The sequence below is a fragment of the Arachis duranensis genome, chromosome 3 (assembly GCF_000817695.3).
Source record: "Arachis duranensis cultivar V14167 chromosome 3, aradu.V14167.gnm2.J7QH, whole genome shotgun sequence".
Lineage (NCBI taxonomy): Eukaryota > Viridiplantae > Streptophyta > Magnoliopsida > Fabales > Fabaceae > Arachis > Arachis duranensis.
The window spans coordinates 19,111,572-19,124,732 of NC_029774.3; the positions used below are offsets into that span (position 1 = coordinate 19,111,572).

The 13,161-nt window shown below is 28.0% G+C and overlaps 1 protein-coding gene across 1 annotated transcript; it reads right to left on the reverse strand.

Annotated features, from left to right (window-relative positions):
• Window positions 1–285: 285 nt before the first annotated feature.
• Window positions 286–5,813, reverse strand: LOC107477826 (sulfite reductase [ferredoxin], chloroplastic). The gene is made up of 9 exons (XM_052258938.1): window positions 5,254–5,813; window positions 4,063–4,306; window positions 2,738–3,517; window positions 2,355–2,651; window positions 1,748–1,945; window positions 1,366–1,500; window positions 1,157–1,273; window positions 887–1,045; window positions 286–752 (listed from the first exon to the last, which is right to left on the reverse strand). The coding sequence occupies exons 2-9, from the start codon at window positions 4,234–4,236 to the stop codon at window positions 546–548; spliced, it is 2,067 nt and encodes a 688-aa protein (XP_052114898.1). The 5' UTR covers window positions 4,237–4,306; window positions 5,254–5,813; the 3' UTR covers window positions 286–545.
• Between the last annotated feature and the right edge of the window lie 7,348 nt (window positions 5,814–13,161).

Genomic DNA, 13,161 nt, shown 5'->3' on the forward strand with positions numbered 1-13,161 from the left:
GCAATTAGTTTGGATTGTAATTAGCGATTATGGCAATGAGAACAAAAAACACTTTAGTATACCATTTTCCTTCATGTCAAATATTTCACTAAGAATTTCTTTACACTATCCTAGATCAAGGGAATGTAATGAATCCCCCCATGTTATCATACGGTTTGAGACACATGATCATATTCAGTTAATAATCTCCGTGTAGTGTAAACTAAGCATGTTATTACAATGAACACAATGAGCTTGAGTGAAGCTAAAGATTGAACAAACTATCTCACCTAGAAAAGACAAATGTGAACAAGAAAAGAGTTGTCTACAACCCAAAATTTGATACAAAAACTTATTGTATTTATGGAAGGCAAAGCATACAATAAAAGATGATGCATCCAAAGTTTCAACATCAGAAGCTTTTTACCGTCGAAATTAATCAAAATCCAAACATGAATTTCATCCAGCCCTAGGGTTACCACCATTAGAGCAGAGTAACAATCAGTCACCTGTCCACCATTCGCAAAATTGCACAAGTCTTTCCTTGGCCAGGTTAGTCGACGAGCTCATTCACTTTTTCCGTTTTGGTTGGAAGCAACAAAATTGCGGATAACTTCCATGGCCAACTGATGAGCAGTCTTATTTTGAAGCTTTGCTAACCCATCCATTGCTTCGTATGTCTCCTTGTCAGCGAAGAGCCTAAGGTTGTGTCGTGTTGGTGCCACTACTGGACCTTCCCATTTCTCGACATATTCTTTAAGCTTCTCAAATCCCTAGACAAAGAAAATGGTGTCACTTTGGCTAAACCCTACCTCTAAGCATAACAATCATTTGAAGATTAAAACAAAAGAAAACAAAAAAAAAAGTGCAAAGATGCAAACAGAAAGAGCACAATTTCAAAACTCACGATGCGGGCAGTGAATTCGCCAAATGATTCTTTAGACTGGCGCTTTTGCTTCCAATAATAAAACAAAGGCTCCAAAACTTTTTCAAGGTCATGAACCTTCACCTTGTCCATGAAACTTTGAGCTAATGATGTTTGATTCTTGTTTCCTCCAAGCCAAATCTGTACCAGAAATGGGAAGAAAAACAAAGGTTAACAATGTTAACATGCTTACTTAATATGATAGTGTTTGCAAATTTCTGAAAGCCGTGATTGAAACCCTAAGTAGCATACCTGATAGCTGTTTGGACCATCACCAACCAGTCCAAGTTCGGCCATGTATGGCCTAGCACAACCATTAGGGCAGCCAGTTACCCTTACAACCACAGACTCGTTATACTTCAGACCAACCTGCACCACACAGTCAAAGATCGTTAAATTACAATAACTCATACTATTTTGAGATCTTGATGAAAAAATATGAGTTTCATTTGCCGCAATACCTTCTCGAACATGGTTCGAATCCGCTTAAGAATGTCTGGTATCCCTCGTTCAGCTTCAGTAATTGCCAGTGGACATAGTGGGAAAGCAGGGCATGCCATTGCCGTTAGATTGAGGGGGTCTACAAATCTAGGTTGCTGTACATGGAAAAATAGGTCATTATAGGCCAATAATGGAAAAATCTATAAACTGGAAAACAGGAAGGAGACCAGATAAAGGAAAAGATAAAATGAAGAAATTTAAAGAGTATCCCATACCCTACTAATTATTAATTATGACCTCAAATGAATCGCAAGGTATAGTTCTTAAGCAACGTCAAATGGAATGTGTTTGCTAACAAATTTAGTTCAATAAAGAAAACAATAAGCTGTAGACAAATCTCACCAGAAGACCAACTTGAGCAAGAGTTGTTGTGATGGGACGCTTCCATGCAGCACGTATATCAGTCAAGATGATGTTCTGATTTGGAGTGATCCGGACATTCAAATTATACTTCTCAATAATCTCTCTCAGTGTTTTCTTCATCTTTCCACCAATGCGACCGTTATCAACATGAAGACCATAAAATAAACTACCATCACCCTGGAAGATGGCAGCAAATAAGGTCATGTTGCATAATGGAATGGAACTATATTCAAGCCAAAGATGTATCACCAAAGAATGAGTCAACTAAAGATTGTTTAACCACATGAAAACAAGACATGGGTGGGTGAGAAAGAATTTATATACATATCTACAACTAAAGGAGGCAAGTAAAAAAAATCTACAAAGCACCATTTTTATCTGAAACAATTGTGTTTGTTACAAGATGCGATGCACAAAAGAAAACAAACTTCCATTGGATCTGCATCAAGTATTGGATCCATAACATAATTAAGCATGCCAAAATACTATCCACCAACCACCATGTGCATCAGCAAGCTATAATATAAAGCATACCTACACGCATACATAAAGATATCAATATTAGTCATCCATATAGAGACTTAACCTGTTCATGCCACCCAAGATAACTTTTGAATTCCCACTCTGGCAATTTTCGGAAAGGTTCGAATTTCTTGCCATAATATTGCTCGACAGCACTTCTAAACTTTTCAATGCCCCAAGAGCTGATCAAATATTTCATTCTACTGTACTTGCGGTCATCTCTTCTCCCATTTTCCCGTTGTGTAACAACAATTGCTTTCACTGCATACAAAATATCCTCTTTTGGTACATAACCCAATGGTTCAGCCAAGCGGGGGAAGGTGGTCTCCAACCTGTGTGTTCTTCCCATTCCACCACCAACCTGCATGAGAAAAAGATGCCATGCCAGTTAGAATATTGGCAGGTAAACATTCATTTAAGTATAACTGTTTTTTAAATCCAACTTACATATATGTTGAACCCTTGAGGTTCCCCATCATCATCAGTAACAACAACAACACCAATGTCATTTGTAAGAATATCCACTGAGTTATCAGTAGGCACGGTAACTGCAATTTTGAATTTCCTTGGCAAGAACTGAGTCCCATAGATTGGCTCAGGTGAATCTGGGAAGTTCGTGCCATGAGAATTGTCATTTCGTGCCTGAACTACTTCAGGAGGTTCTGATGTCACAAACTTTTCCCCGTCGACCCAAATATCATAATAGAATCCAGACTGAGGAGTCAGAAGTGCAGCTATGTTTTCCGCAGTTTGTTGAGCAAAGAGATAATCTTTTCTCAAAATTGGAGCAGCAGGAGCAAGGACATTTCTATTTAGGTCACCACATGCTCCAAGAGTCGAGCCCATATTATGGATAATGGTACTCATTACTGTTTTAAGGTTCTTCTTGAGCACACCATGGAGCTGAAATGTTTGTCTGGTGGTCAAACGAAGCGTACCAATTCCAAACTGATCAGCAAGATCGTCCATGGTCAAGTAGAGTTGGTTTGGAACTTTCCCACAAGGGTTCTTCGTACGCAGCATAAACGAGTAGGATCTTGTACCACGCTCGTCTCTGTTGTACTGCTGATAACTACCATGAAACTTGATCAATTGTGTGGCTGCTTCATTGATGTTAGGGCTATCCGTTAACAGATCCTCATTAAGAGGATACCTTATGAAATTACTTTGTTCTTTGAATATCTCAACTTTGCTTCGCTTCTCAGTGGCAGTTTCAGGCTTCCCCGACTATAAACAAGTTACAAGCACAACAAGTACAGAAACTGATCACAACAATATTCCACAATCCATAGTCTAATAAACCAGATTAATCGAATGATCCTTTGTTTCTTCTTCCTAATATTGCCTATTACATGTTTTTTCAGTTGAAGTAACTATGTTCATCAAAACGACTTTGGTTACAATCTTACAAAGTAATAGAATTTCACAACAACAAAAGAAAAAAGGAGCAAAATGATTGACCAATATTGAACATATTAAACAAGATACTAATAATTCCATACCAAAAAAGCAGCAATAAATTCGGAATTGATTAGCTGAAACCTCCAGCTCTCCAAACATTAATTATATTCTAAAAAGAATCAAGTAAAAGAAAGCTAGATTCACCAGAAATGCTACAGCTTTTTTTAATTTAAAAAAAAAATCATTCCCCATAATTTCTCAAGTTCCAGAGTGCAACAGTATAGCAAAAATGATTCTTTTGAAAAAAAAATATAATAAACTTAAAGAAAAAAGAGGAACAGGTAAAGTAAAGCAAGGTATGAGAAACAAACCGTGGAAACAGCACGTATGAGGGAGAAAGAGCGAGCGGGAGAAGGGAGAGTGAAGGCATTGCGAGTGAGAGAAGAAGCATAAGCAGGCCTCAATCCATGGAAGGTGTGAATCTGAGACCTGTGGTGGTCATTGAGAGCCACCGAGGTTGCAGCTCCTTGAAACGCCGTCGTCATCACTCAAAACGAAGAAGGGAGAATCAGCAGAACGAAAAGGAAAGGGGAGGTAATAGTGTTGAGCAAGGTTCTGAAAATCAGACCAGTCATGGAACCGTTTTATAAACTAGTTTACTGGTCCAACCAGTCAACTATGGTTCAACCGAAAAACATTTTATAATAAATAAATTATAAATAAACAGAATAAAAACATAATTATAATTTAATGTAAATTTTAAAATATCATCCAAATTAAAAAGTATTACATCAACTAAAATGTTATGAATTCATCCAAATACAAACTCAAAAGTGAAATAATAAAATTATAAAAAATGCTTCTTGATCGATACTATCTTTTATAACTAAAAATATATAAATTATCAATCAGACACAAATTATACAAGGGAGTCGTGCACTGAACAAAGACAAGAACAATTATATATTTATAACACAACAAGGTAACAAATTAACAAATTATAGCAAATTATAATAAAAAGAATGTGAACATGAACTAAAAATACAAGAACAAGACAATTAAAACACAGCAACAACACCACAAAACCAATAGGAACAATTAAAACACAGCAACAAAGTGAGAAATATCTGAAAATCACCATTGCTGAAAATAATAATTTGATACTCAAAGAATCAAAGGCTAAGCTTCGATACACATAGTGGTAGCTACCATCACTGGGAAAGTGAGACCCCCAAACGAAAGGTTAATCACAGCTTAAAACAAAATTCACAATCCCCTCAAGTTGAAGCAGCAAGCAACTTGAAAAGGAAAGCACCAAAAACCAACTTTCAAACAAAAGATTCAGATCACCAATTCCAACAAGAAATAAAACCAAATTCCAAAACCAAAGAGATCTAAAACAGTGATGATTGGAGGAAAAAAAACCCAAGAATAGACAATCACAGTAAAAAAAGAGGACAACAGAACAACATCATAACAGAATCAATAAGAACAAACCACAGTGATACCAGCGTAACAATCATAAACCAATTAAAACAATAATAACAGTAAGAAGTACCTACCAGGGCACAGAGGTGGTGAGGGAGCACGATGGAGGGCTGAAAGCGGCAGAACTGGAGAAGATTTGGCCTGGAGCAGAGGAGGGAGGAGCACGGCGGAACTGGAGCAGAGGAGGCCTGGACGGAGGAACGACGCGAGACAAATTGCGACGGAGGAAGGACGCGATACGAGCACAGACGAGGCGCAGTGGGGACGGCGGCTTCGAGCAGATGCGACGATGGCGGTGACGCGGCGGTGGCTGGACGGAGCAGAACGGCAGAAGAGAAGATTTTGCTTTGCTGAGGAAATGAGGGTCGAAGGAAATGCTGAGAAGGTGCGATTGTCGAATGAGGAAGAAAAGCGGACGACCCGACGACGACGGTAGTGCCTGAGCGCGACGGACGGCGGCAGTCCTTGCGGGGTGGTGGAGAAGCTAGGGTTTCAGGGTTTTGCTTTCTTTGATTTGTTTCAGAGTTTCCTTTATGGAAAGGAAGCACTCAATTAGTTGGTGTTGCGAGTCTCATATATTATTCCATGCGTGAAAAAAGTTGAAGCCAAAATTGGTTTTGTCCTCTGCATTGTGTTTGTGCGGTTGTGCCTCTCACAAAAGCTTTTTTAGGGTGATTCAGACATGCAGTCGTTTTAATATTCAATCACGTGCACACTTCATTGCGCCACCTATCTTTTCGTTATGGTAAATAATAAAAATTAATGATTTTTTCTCACATTATTATTTATTTTATTTTATTTTATAACACGAGATAATACATTAAAAATATATAAATTTTTTTATTAAATAAAAAAATATATAATAATTATCACTATAAATATCATACAAAATTATAATTAAAATTAAAATTTAATAATTTTTAATATTATAAATATTAAAAATAATTAGTATTTATCTTAATTAATTTAGATTAGCTGAGTAATCATTTCACTCGTTCATTTAAACAAGTATTAGAATTTCAAATACTATCTTATATATATAATAACTCATTGGCTAGTGGCACACCCTTAATAAATAGAATTCTAACTTGTAGTAGATTAGTTTTCGACCTCCTTAATTAGAAAATATCATGAAAAAAATAGTACTTTTCTTGAAACTAAAATAATTTTTCATTAATAGCAATACTTATAAAGATTTGTCTTTGTTAAAATTTATCAGTAATAATTTTATTTATTAGTATTATATTCATTATTGAAGTCAAAACAATATGATTAACGAATGTTACCTATTAAAATTTTATATTTTATCACATAATTTTCAAATGACTACTCTATTGTATAATATGACGTACAAAATAATTTTTTATTTTAGGATTAATTATAGTTAGTGAGAGAAAATTTAAAATAATTTGTTATTTTCTTACACAAAGTTAAATCTAAATTCATAATTGATTAGCATTTTATCTTTTTTTAATTTCAATAATAAAAATAAAATTAGTTGAGTGCAAAATATTTAGTATTTAATAATTTCAATAATTTAAATTTTAATGACCAAAAATTAGATTAGAAATTAATTATAACTTAATAATCGATAATATATATAGTATGTAAATAATAATATCTAGTGTATAATTTATTTATTTTTTTTATAGGACTAATGTATAATTTATTGAGAATTGATTTATTATCCAAAATTTTTTATAAACTTTGCAATATATAAAAATAGTAGTCTCAATTTTTATTATTATTTAAGAAATCATTCATAATTTTTTTATTATATAATTAGCTTAATTAATAACTTTTATTGTTGTTTTTTTACCCAAAGAATCATGTTTATACTATTTATATTTTTTTAATATTAATAAATAAGTAGGTATTTATACTATTATATTTATTGTCTTAGATAATGACTTAAGTTGTTTATTTCATACGTTAAATAATGCAAATTATATTTTGTATACTAAATTTATTAATTTACCCATATAAGAGGAGAAAAATGAAGAAATAAATCATATATTATAAAAATTAATTGATTTACACATAAATTATCTTTACAAAAAATAAAAAAATATTTATCATATATAATAATCCTTGATATATGTAGTAATGTCATGTTATCGTGTACATATTAGAATTATCTATTTTAATTATATGAGTGATTATTATTATTCATTTTTCATTACATTAATAAATAATATTTTAAACTAAAAGAGAGAAAAAATATAATTAGAAATTTTTTTTTAGTTTAAATTGAAAATTTTCTTGAAGTATATTCAACTTTTATATATACTAAATATAATAATATTTAATAGTATAATATTTGTTACAACAATTACTCAAAATATTATCTAGGATATATTGGGATTCAATGAGACCCTCAAGCGAGTAAGATCAACCTAGGTCTATTGTTAGGGTCCCAAAATTCGACTTAGATTTATTATCTTATGTCCAATATAGATGAGTCCACGTGTCCCATCTCAAATTGGCTCAGATTGAATTTTTGTTGTTAATTAGAGATGGTAATGGATATTCGTGTGGACGCGATGGTTCCCTTTTCCATCCCTCATTCTATTTATAAAAAAATGTCCCTGTTTCATCTCTATCTTCGGCGGAAGTCCTGTTTGATTATCCCCATAGGAAACACAAAAACTCATAGTTATTTATAGATATGTTTTGAAAATTTTAAAAAAAATTAACAAAAAAAACTTAATATAAATTATAAAATAATAATTTAATATAATTCAACATAATTCATAATATATTTATTATGAAAATAACATTTTAAAAGAAAAAAATATAAAAATATTTGTCAACATAATAACATAACATAATTTTTTTGGGCGAAATTGAACGACGTAATGACGGACTTAAGAGGCAGAGAAAGTGAGTTAGAGAAAAAGAAAGAGAGAGAGATACAAAATCGAGGTAAGGATGAGTTTGGAAGAAAAAAAAATCAAATTGGAGGCATAAATTATGTAAGATTATTAAATTCAAGAAAAAAATTTATATATATATATATATATATTAAGATAAATCAGTAATTTTATATTCACATGAATTTAACGAGTCTCATGTGATACGTACATATGTCTCCGTTCTCATCCATTTCACATGGACGGATCCCCATCCATGGAGATTTCAAGGGTCTCCGTTTAGTTCCAAATCGCAAATAATCCTTGCGAATATTCATTTTAGTTGGTTTTTTCATTATCCAATTGTTAGCATTTATTGGTTCATGTTGGAGAACTACCCCAACTATTCCGTAAATTCTTAGATATTTAAATTCTAAGCTATATCATTCTCATAAAGTTATATATATTCTTGTTATAACAATATTAATCGAAGATAAATCGTTAAATATTAAATGAATCACATTTTTCATATATATATATATATTTTATCTTATATGTATTTTATTTTATTTTATTTTATAGAAACTTATATTTTTTTCATATCGACGATGTTGGTGGCTATAGAAAGGTTTTTACCATTGAATAAAATTATAAAAAAATAAAAAATAAAATTGATTGATATTTTTTTGATGATTCATTCAATTTTTAATTTAAATTAAAATTAAATTATATATTTAACTTATATTTGTTTGTTTATTCTAAGAATTGTTTATAATATATTACATATTCAAGCATATTTTGAAAAAAAAAGTTCAATTTTATATAATTGAAAATTAATCATGAGATTGAAACTAAGACAAAGTGAAATATAATAAATATATTGGGAGTAAAAATTAAATAAACAATTAAAAAAATTAAAATAAAACAATGAAAAGTAAAAATAAGAAGAAAAAACTATAGATGTAGTGGATAAAAAATATACTACAAAAAAAGTTTAGTATAATCAATAAATATAAAAGATGAAAGACAAAAATTAAGATATGTTTTTATTAAAAATTTTAAAAAAAATATTACGAAGAAGAACCTATTAATGAAATTCTAAAAAAAATATTATAGAAAGTTTGAAATATTAATAAATAAAATAGTAACATTCTTAAGAATTATTAAATACATAAAAGAAAAAATAATATAGAACAAAATTATAGAAAATTTTAGCCAAAAAAAGATAAACAAAATAAAAAATAAAAAATTACAAAAATTATATCTGAAGCACAAAAAAAAAGAAAAGAAAGGTATAAAGTACATTATGATTTTATATATGTAAAAAATAATAAGAGAATAAATTAAATTAAATTAAATTAAATTTATTTTCTTATTCATTATTTATTAAATAATTTAATCTTTATTTTAGTCAAATCAAATAATTAATATAATTATTTATTTATAATTAATGTTATTCTTATTGTGAAGAGTAAAAATTAAAATTCAACGTTAAGGATAAAATTAAAAAAAAAAGAATTGCATTTAAGTTCTTATAAAAACATATTACTTTAACACAATAATATTTGTTAAAAATTATGATAAATATCACCTATATTTGTTAGTAAATTATATAAAAATATTTTTTGAAACATATTATTTTTATTATATGAAAATAATTTAAATAATTTTAAATGTGATTATAATAATTAACTAAGTATTATATTTTTTAATAATTTATATTTAATAATTTATCTCTAATAATATATTTAATAATATGATAGTTTTTCGTATTTGAAAAATTTAATTATAATAAAAGTGTAAGATATAGTGCAAAAAGAAGCTAAAATGACATAATATTTTTTTTTAAAAAAAATATACTTTTTGTTCATTGGATTAGAAATATAAATTGAAAAAATTAATCACAAAATTTGAATGTCATTATTTTTAAGTTACATAATTTAATAATTTTTTAAATTTCTATAATAATCATCATATTAATTTTCCTAACTTTTTAGTCTATGTACCCCACAAATTTTATCACCAATTTGACATCCAAAAATTTTATATTTGAACAAAAAAAATTTTAGTTGTAGTTTTTCTTTGTTACTTTTAATTAAATTTATTCAAGCTTATCAATCTTTTTTCTCATATTTTATATTAGTTTTAACTAACTACATTGTCTATATTAATTAATTCTATTAAGAGATTGATTTTCACTATTTTTATGATCTATTAAAATAAAAAATTAATTCATAATACAAATACTTAATTTACAAATACTAATATTCAAATAATCGAGGAATCACTACTTATCCGTAAGATGTAACTTAATTTTGCATATCGTAAGATTTCAAATTTTTAAAAATTAAATTATGAGTTATTTAAGATTTATGATATTTATTTATGATTTTATTTTTAAAAAAAAATTATCTTACAAAAAGGTAACTAAAGCAAAGCTATGAGGCTTTGAGACTAAAATTAATTAGAAATCATACAATTTTCATAGTAATGGAATATTTTTTTATTTATAATTTAAAACTTTAGTAACTGAAAAATAATGAAAATTTTATATGGTTTAATTTAAATATTGAGATTTTGAACTTTATTTTATGAATGACTGATGAAGGCTAAACGTCGGTTCAAAATTTTCTCAAAAGAAATTGTTTCGTCGATAGTATAATTGCAAACCTGCAAATGACCCTTATCAAAGTTTAGAAAGATGCGTCACAATTCAAATCAATAAAAATCAGGAGTTTTAACTATTGAGTCATTTATTTATGGAATTGCAGTCGAGTGTGCGTATCGTTAGCTATGAGAGAAAGAGAATTTTGATGGCAATTAACAAGAATCGAAATAACAAGAAATTAAAGAGCAATTAACTAAATATCAAAGGAAATTAAACTAAAAGCAATTAAAACAAAGAAAAGGAAGTTCAAATGGCCAAAAGACTTGGCAAGAGTTGAGAGTCAAAAATCACTATCCTAATCATTAACCACAAATATGACAATTATGAAGAGTTAATTCTACTTAATCAACACCTAACATTGGAGGTAAGTCAAGTAGCAGGTATAATTGATCTCAATTCACAAATTCTAACCAACTCACTAATTAGATTGGATAAAAAGATAGAGTTATTGAAAATCAAATCAATTAACAATCCTAAATTACCAATCAATATTGGATATCAATGACTCAAGGTCACCTAAGTACTCAATTCCAATCTAAGAATACAAAAATCTACTCTAAAATTAAGAAGTCATTTTGTCAAATACTTGAAATGCATAAAAATTATTATAAAATCTATAACTACCAAAGCAAGAAATCAATAACAACAACTTAAACAAGCACATATAAACATGAAAATATCAAATTGCATTAATAAAAAGTTAAAATTCACAAGGTTCATCAAATAACAAAAAATGGAAGAAAGCAAACTAACACCAAATTCTAAGAAAATTATAGTGTAAGAATGAAGAATAAAAACAAATATTATAAATAAAGTCAATAACATGAAGAATGAAGAATAAAAACAAATAAATTTTAATTATAATAGCACTTAAAAAATTAATTCTAAATTTAATTCAAACAAAAAAATGAAAATTTTATATATAGTAGAATAAAAGTAAATATTTTATAAATTATATGAAGAATAACAAAAATATAAAATAAAAAATAAAAAATATGATTATTACCTTTTAATTGAAAAGAACAAAAGATCTACAGAGCTTACAAAATAAAAGTATTAAATATAGTTTAGTAGAATAAATAAACAATTAAAATTACTCTAGAAATTGAATGAAATACTTTAAATAATTTCATACAGATAGAGTTTTTTTTATTTTAAAGGACTTTGATCTTTTTTTGTAGAAATAAAATATAAAAAATTATTAAAAAAATAAAATCATATAAAGTCTTAAAGAATAATATTAGAAGATAAAAAAATTACAAAATATAGAAAATAAATAAAATAATAAAACACAAAATATTATTTAAACATTCTAAAGAGTAAAAAAACAAAAAAAATATCTAAAAAATAAAAAAATGAGGAGGGTTAAATAATAAATAAAAACTTGAAATTATAGGTAAGCAAATTAAAATCATGATGTGATTTGCAGGAAAAATTCACGTTATTCATACAATCGCGTAATTGAAAAATCAAATTACAATAAAAAATTAAGTTTAATATAGTAATAGCAAAATTTTAAAGCTAATGTAAAACATTATTGTTTTCATGGAAAAAAACTTATTAATAATTTAAATTAACGTTAGCATATTAATATAATAGCAATAGGTTCACTATGTTAGGCTAAATAATTGAAACAAAAATGTTACGTATGTCATATTATTAATTCCATCTAAAATCAAATAATTAATATAATAATATATTATTACTATATAAATTATTTACAGTTGATTATAATTGATTTAGTTTAATCAATCAAACAAAATAAAATTAAAAAATATTTTCAAGAAGAAACTATGTCAGTTTTATAACTAAATGATTGAAATTCAATTTGGTATTTATAAATTAATTAGTGTAATACTTAAATATTTAATCAAAACAATTAGTTAATATAATTAATTTATTATAATAAATTGAATTTAATAAATTAAAAAATACTCTAAAAAATATACCACTATAAATTTATCATTAAATATAGAAATTCGAAAATAATACATACAAATATACAAACTTAGTTAATTTATTAGTTTTTTTTATAAACTATTTTTACAAATCATATATGATGATCTGACGGTATGATTTGCAAGCGTGTGGCACATAAATATCTAAGCAAATAGTGTTATATGTGGCGGGTGGCACCTATATAAAAAGTGAGAATCATGGATCATCAACCTTGAACCTGGACGTAATCTAAATAAAATAAAATTAGTGCAAATGGCAGCCGCAGTAGTCAAATACAAATTGAAGATATTCATTATCATCATTTTAGTATAGTCATAGAGAGTACAGTAATAGCAATCATCATTATAAAGAGAGATTTATGCTCCGTTGCTTATTAATATAATAACAGTGTGTGTATATATTTTTCTTATATTTTGTCACACAATTTATAATTTTTGGAATAAGATTTCTTATAACATTTTTTTATTTGTCATACACATGCATGGACATTAACACATATGAAG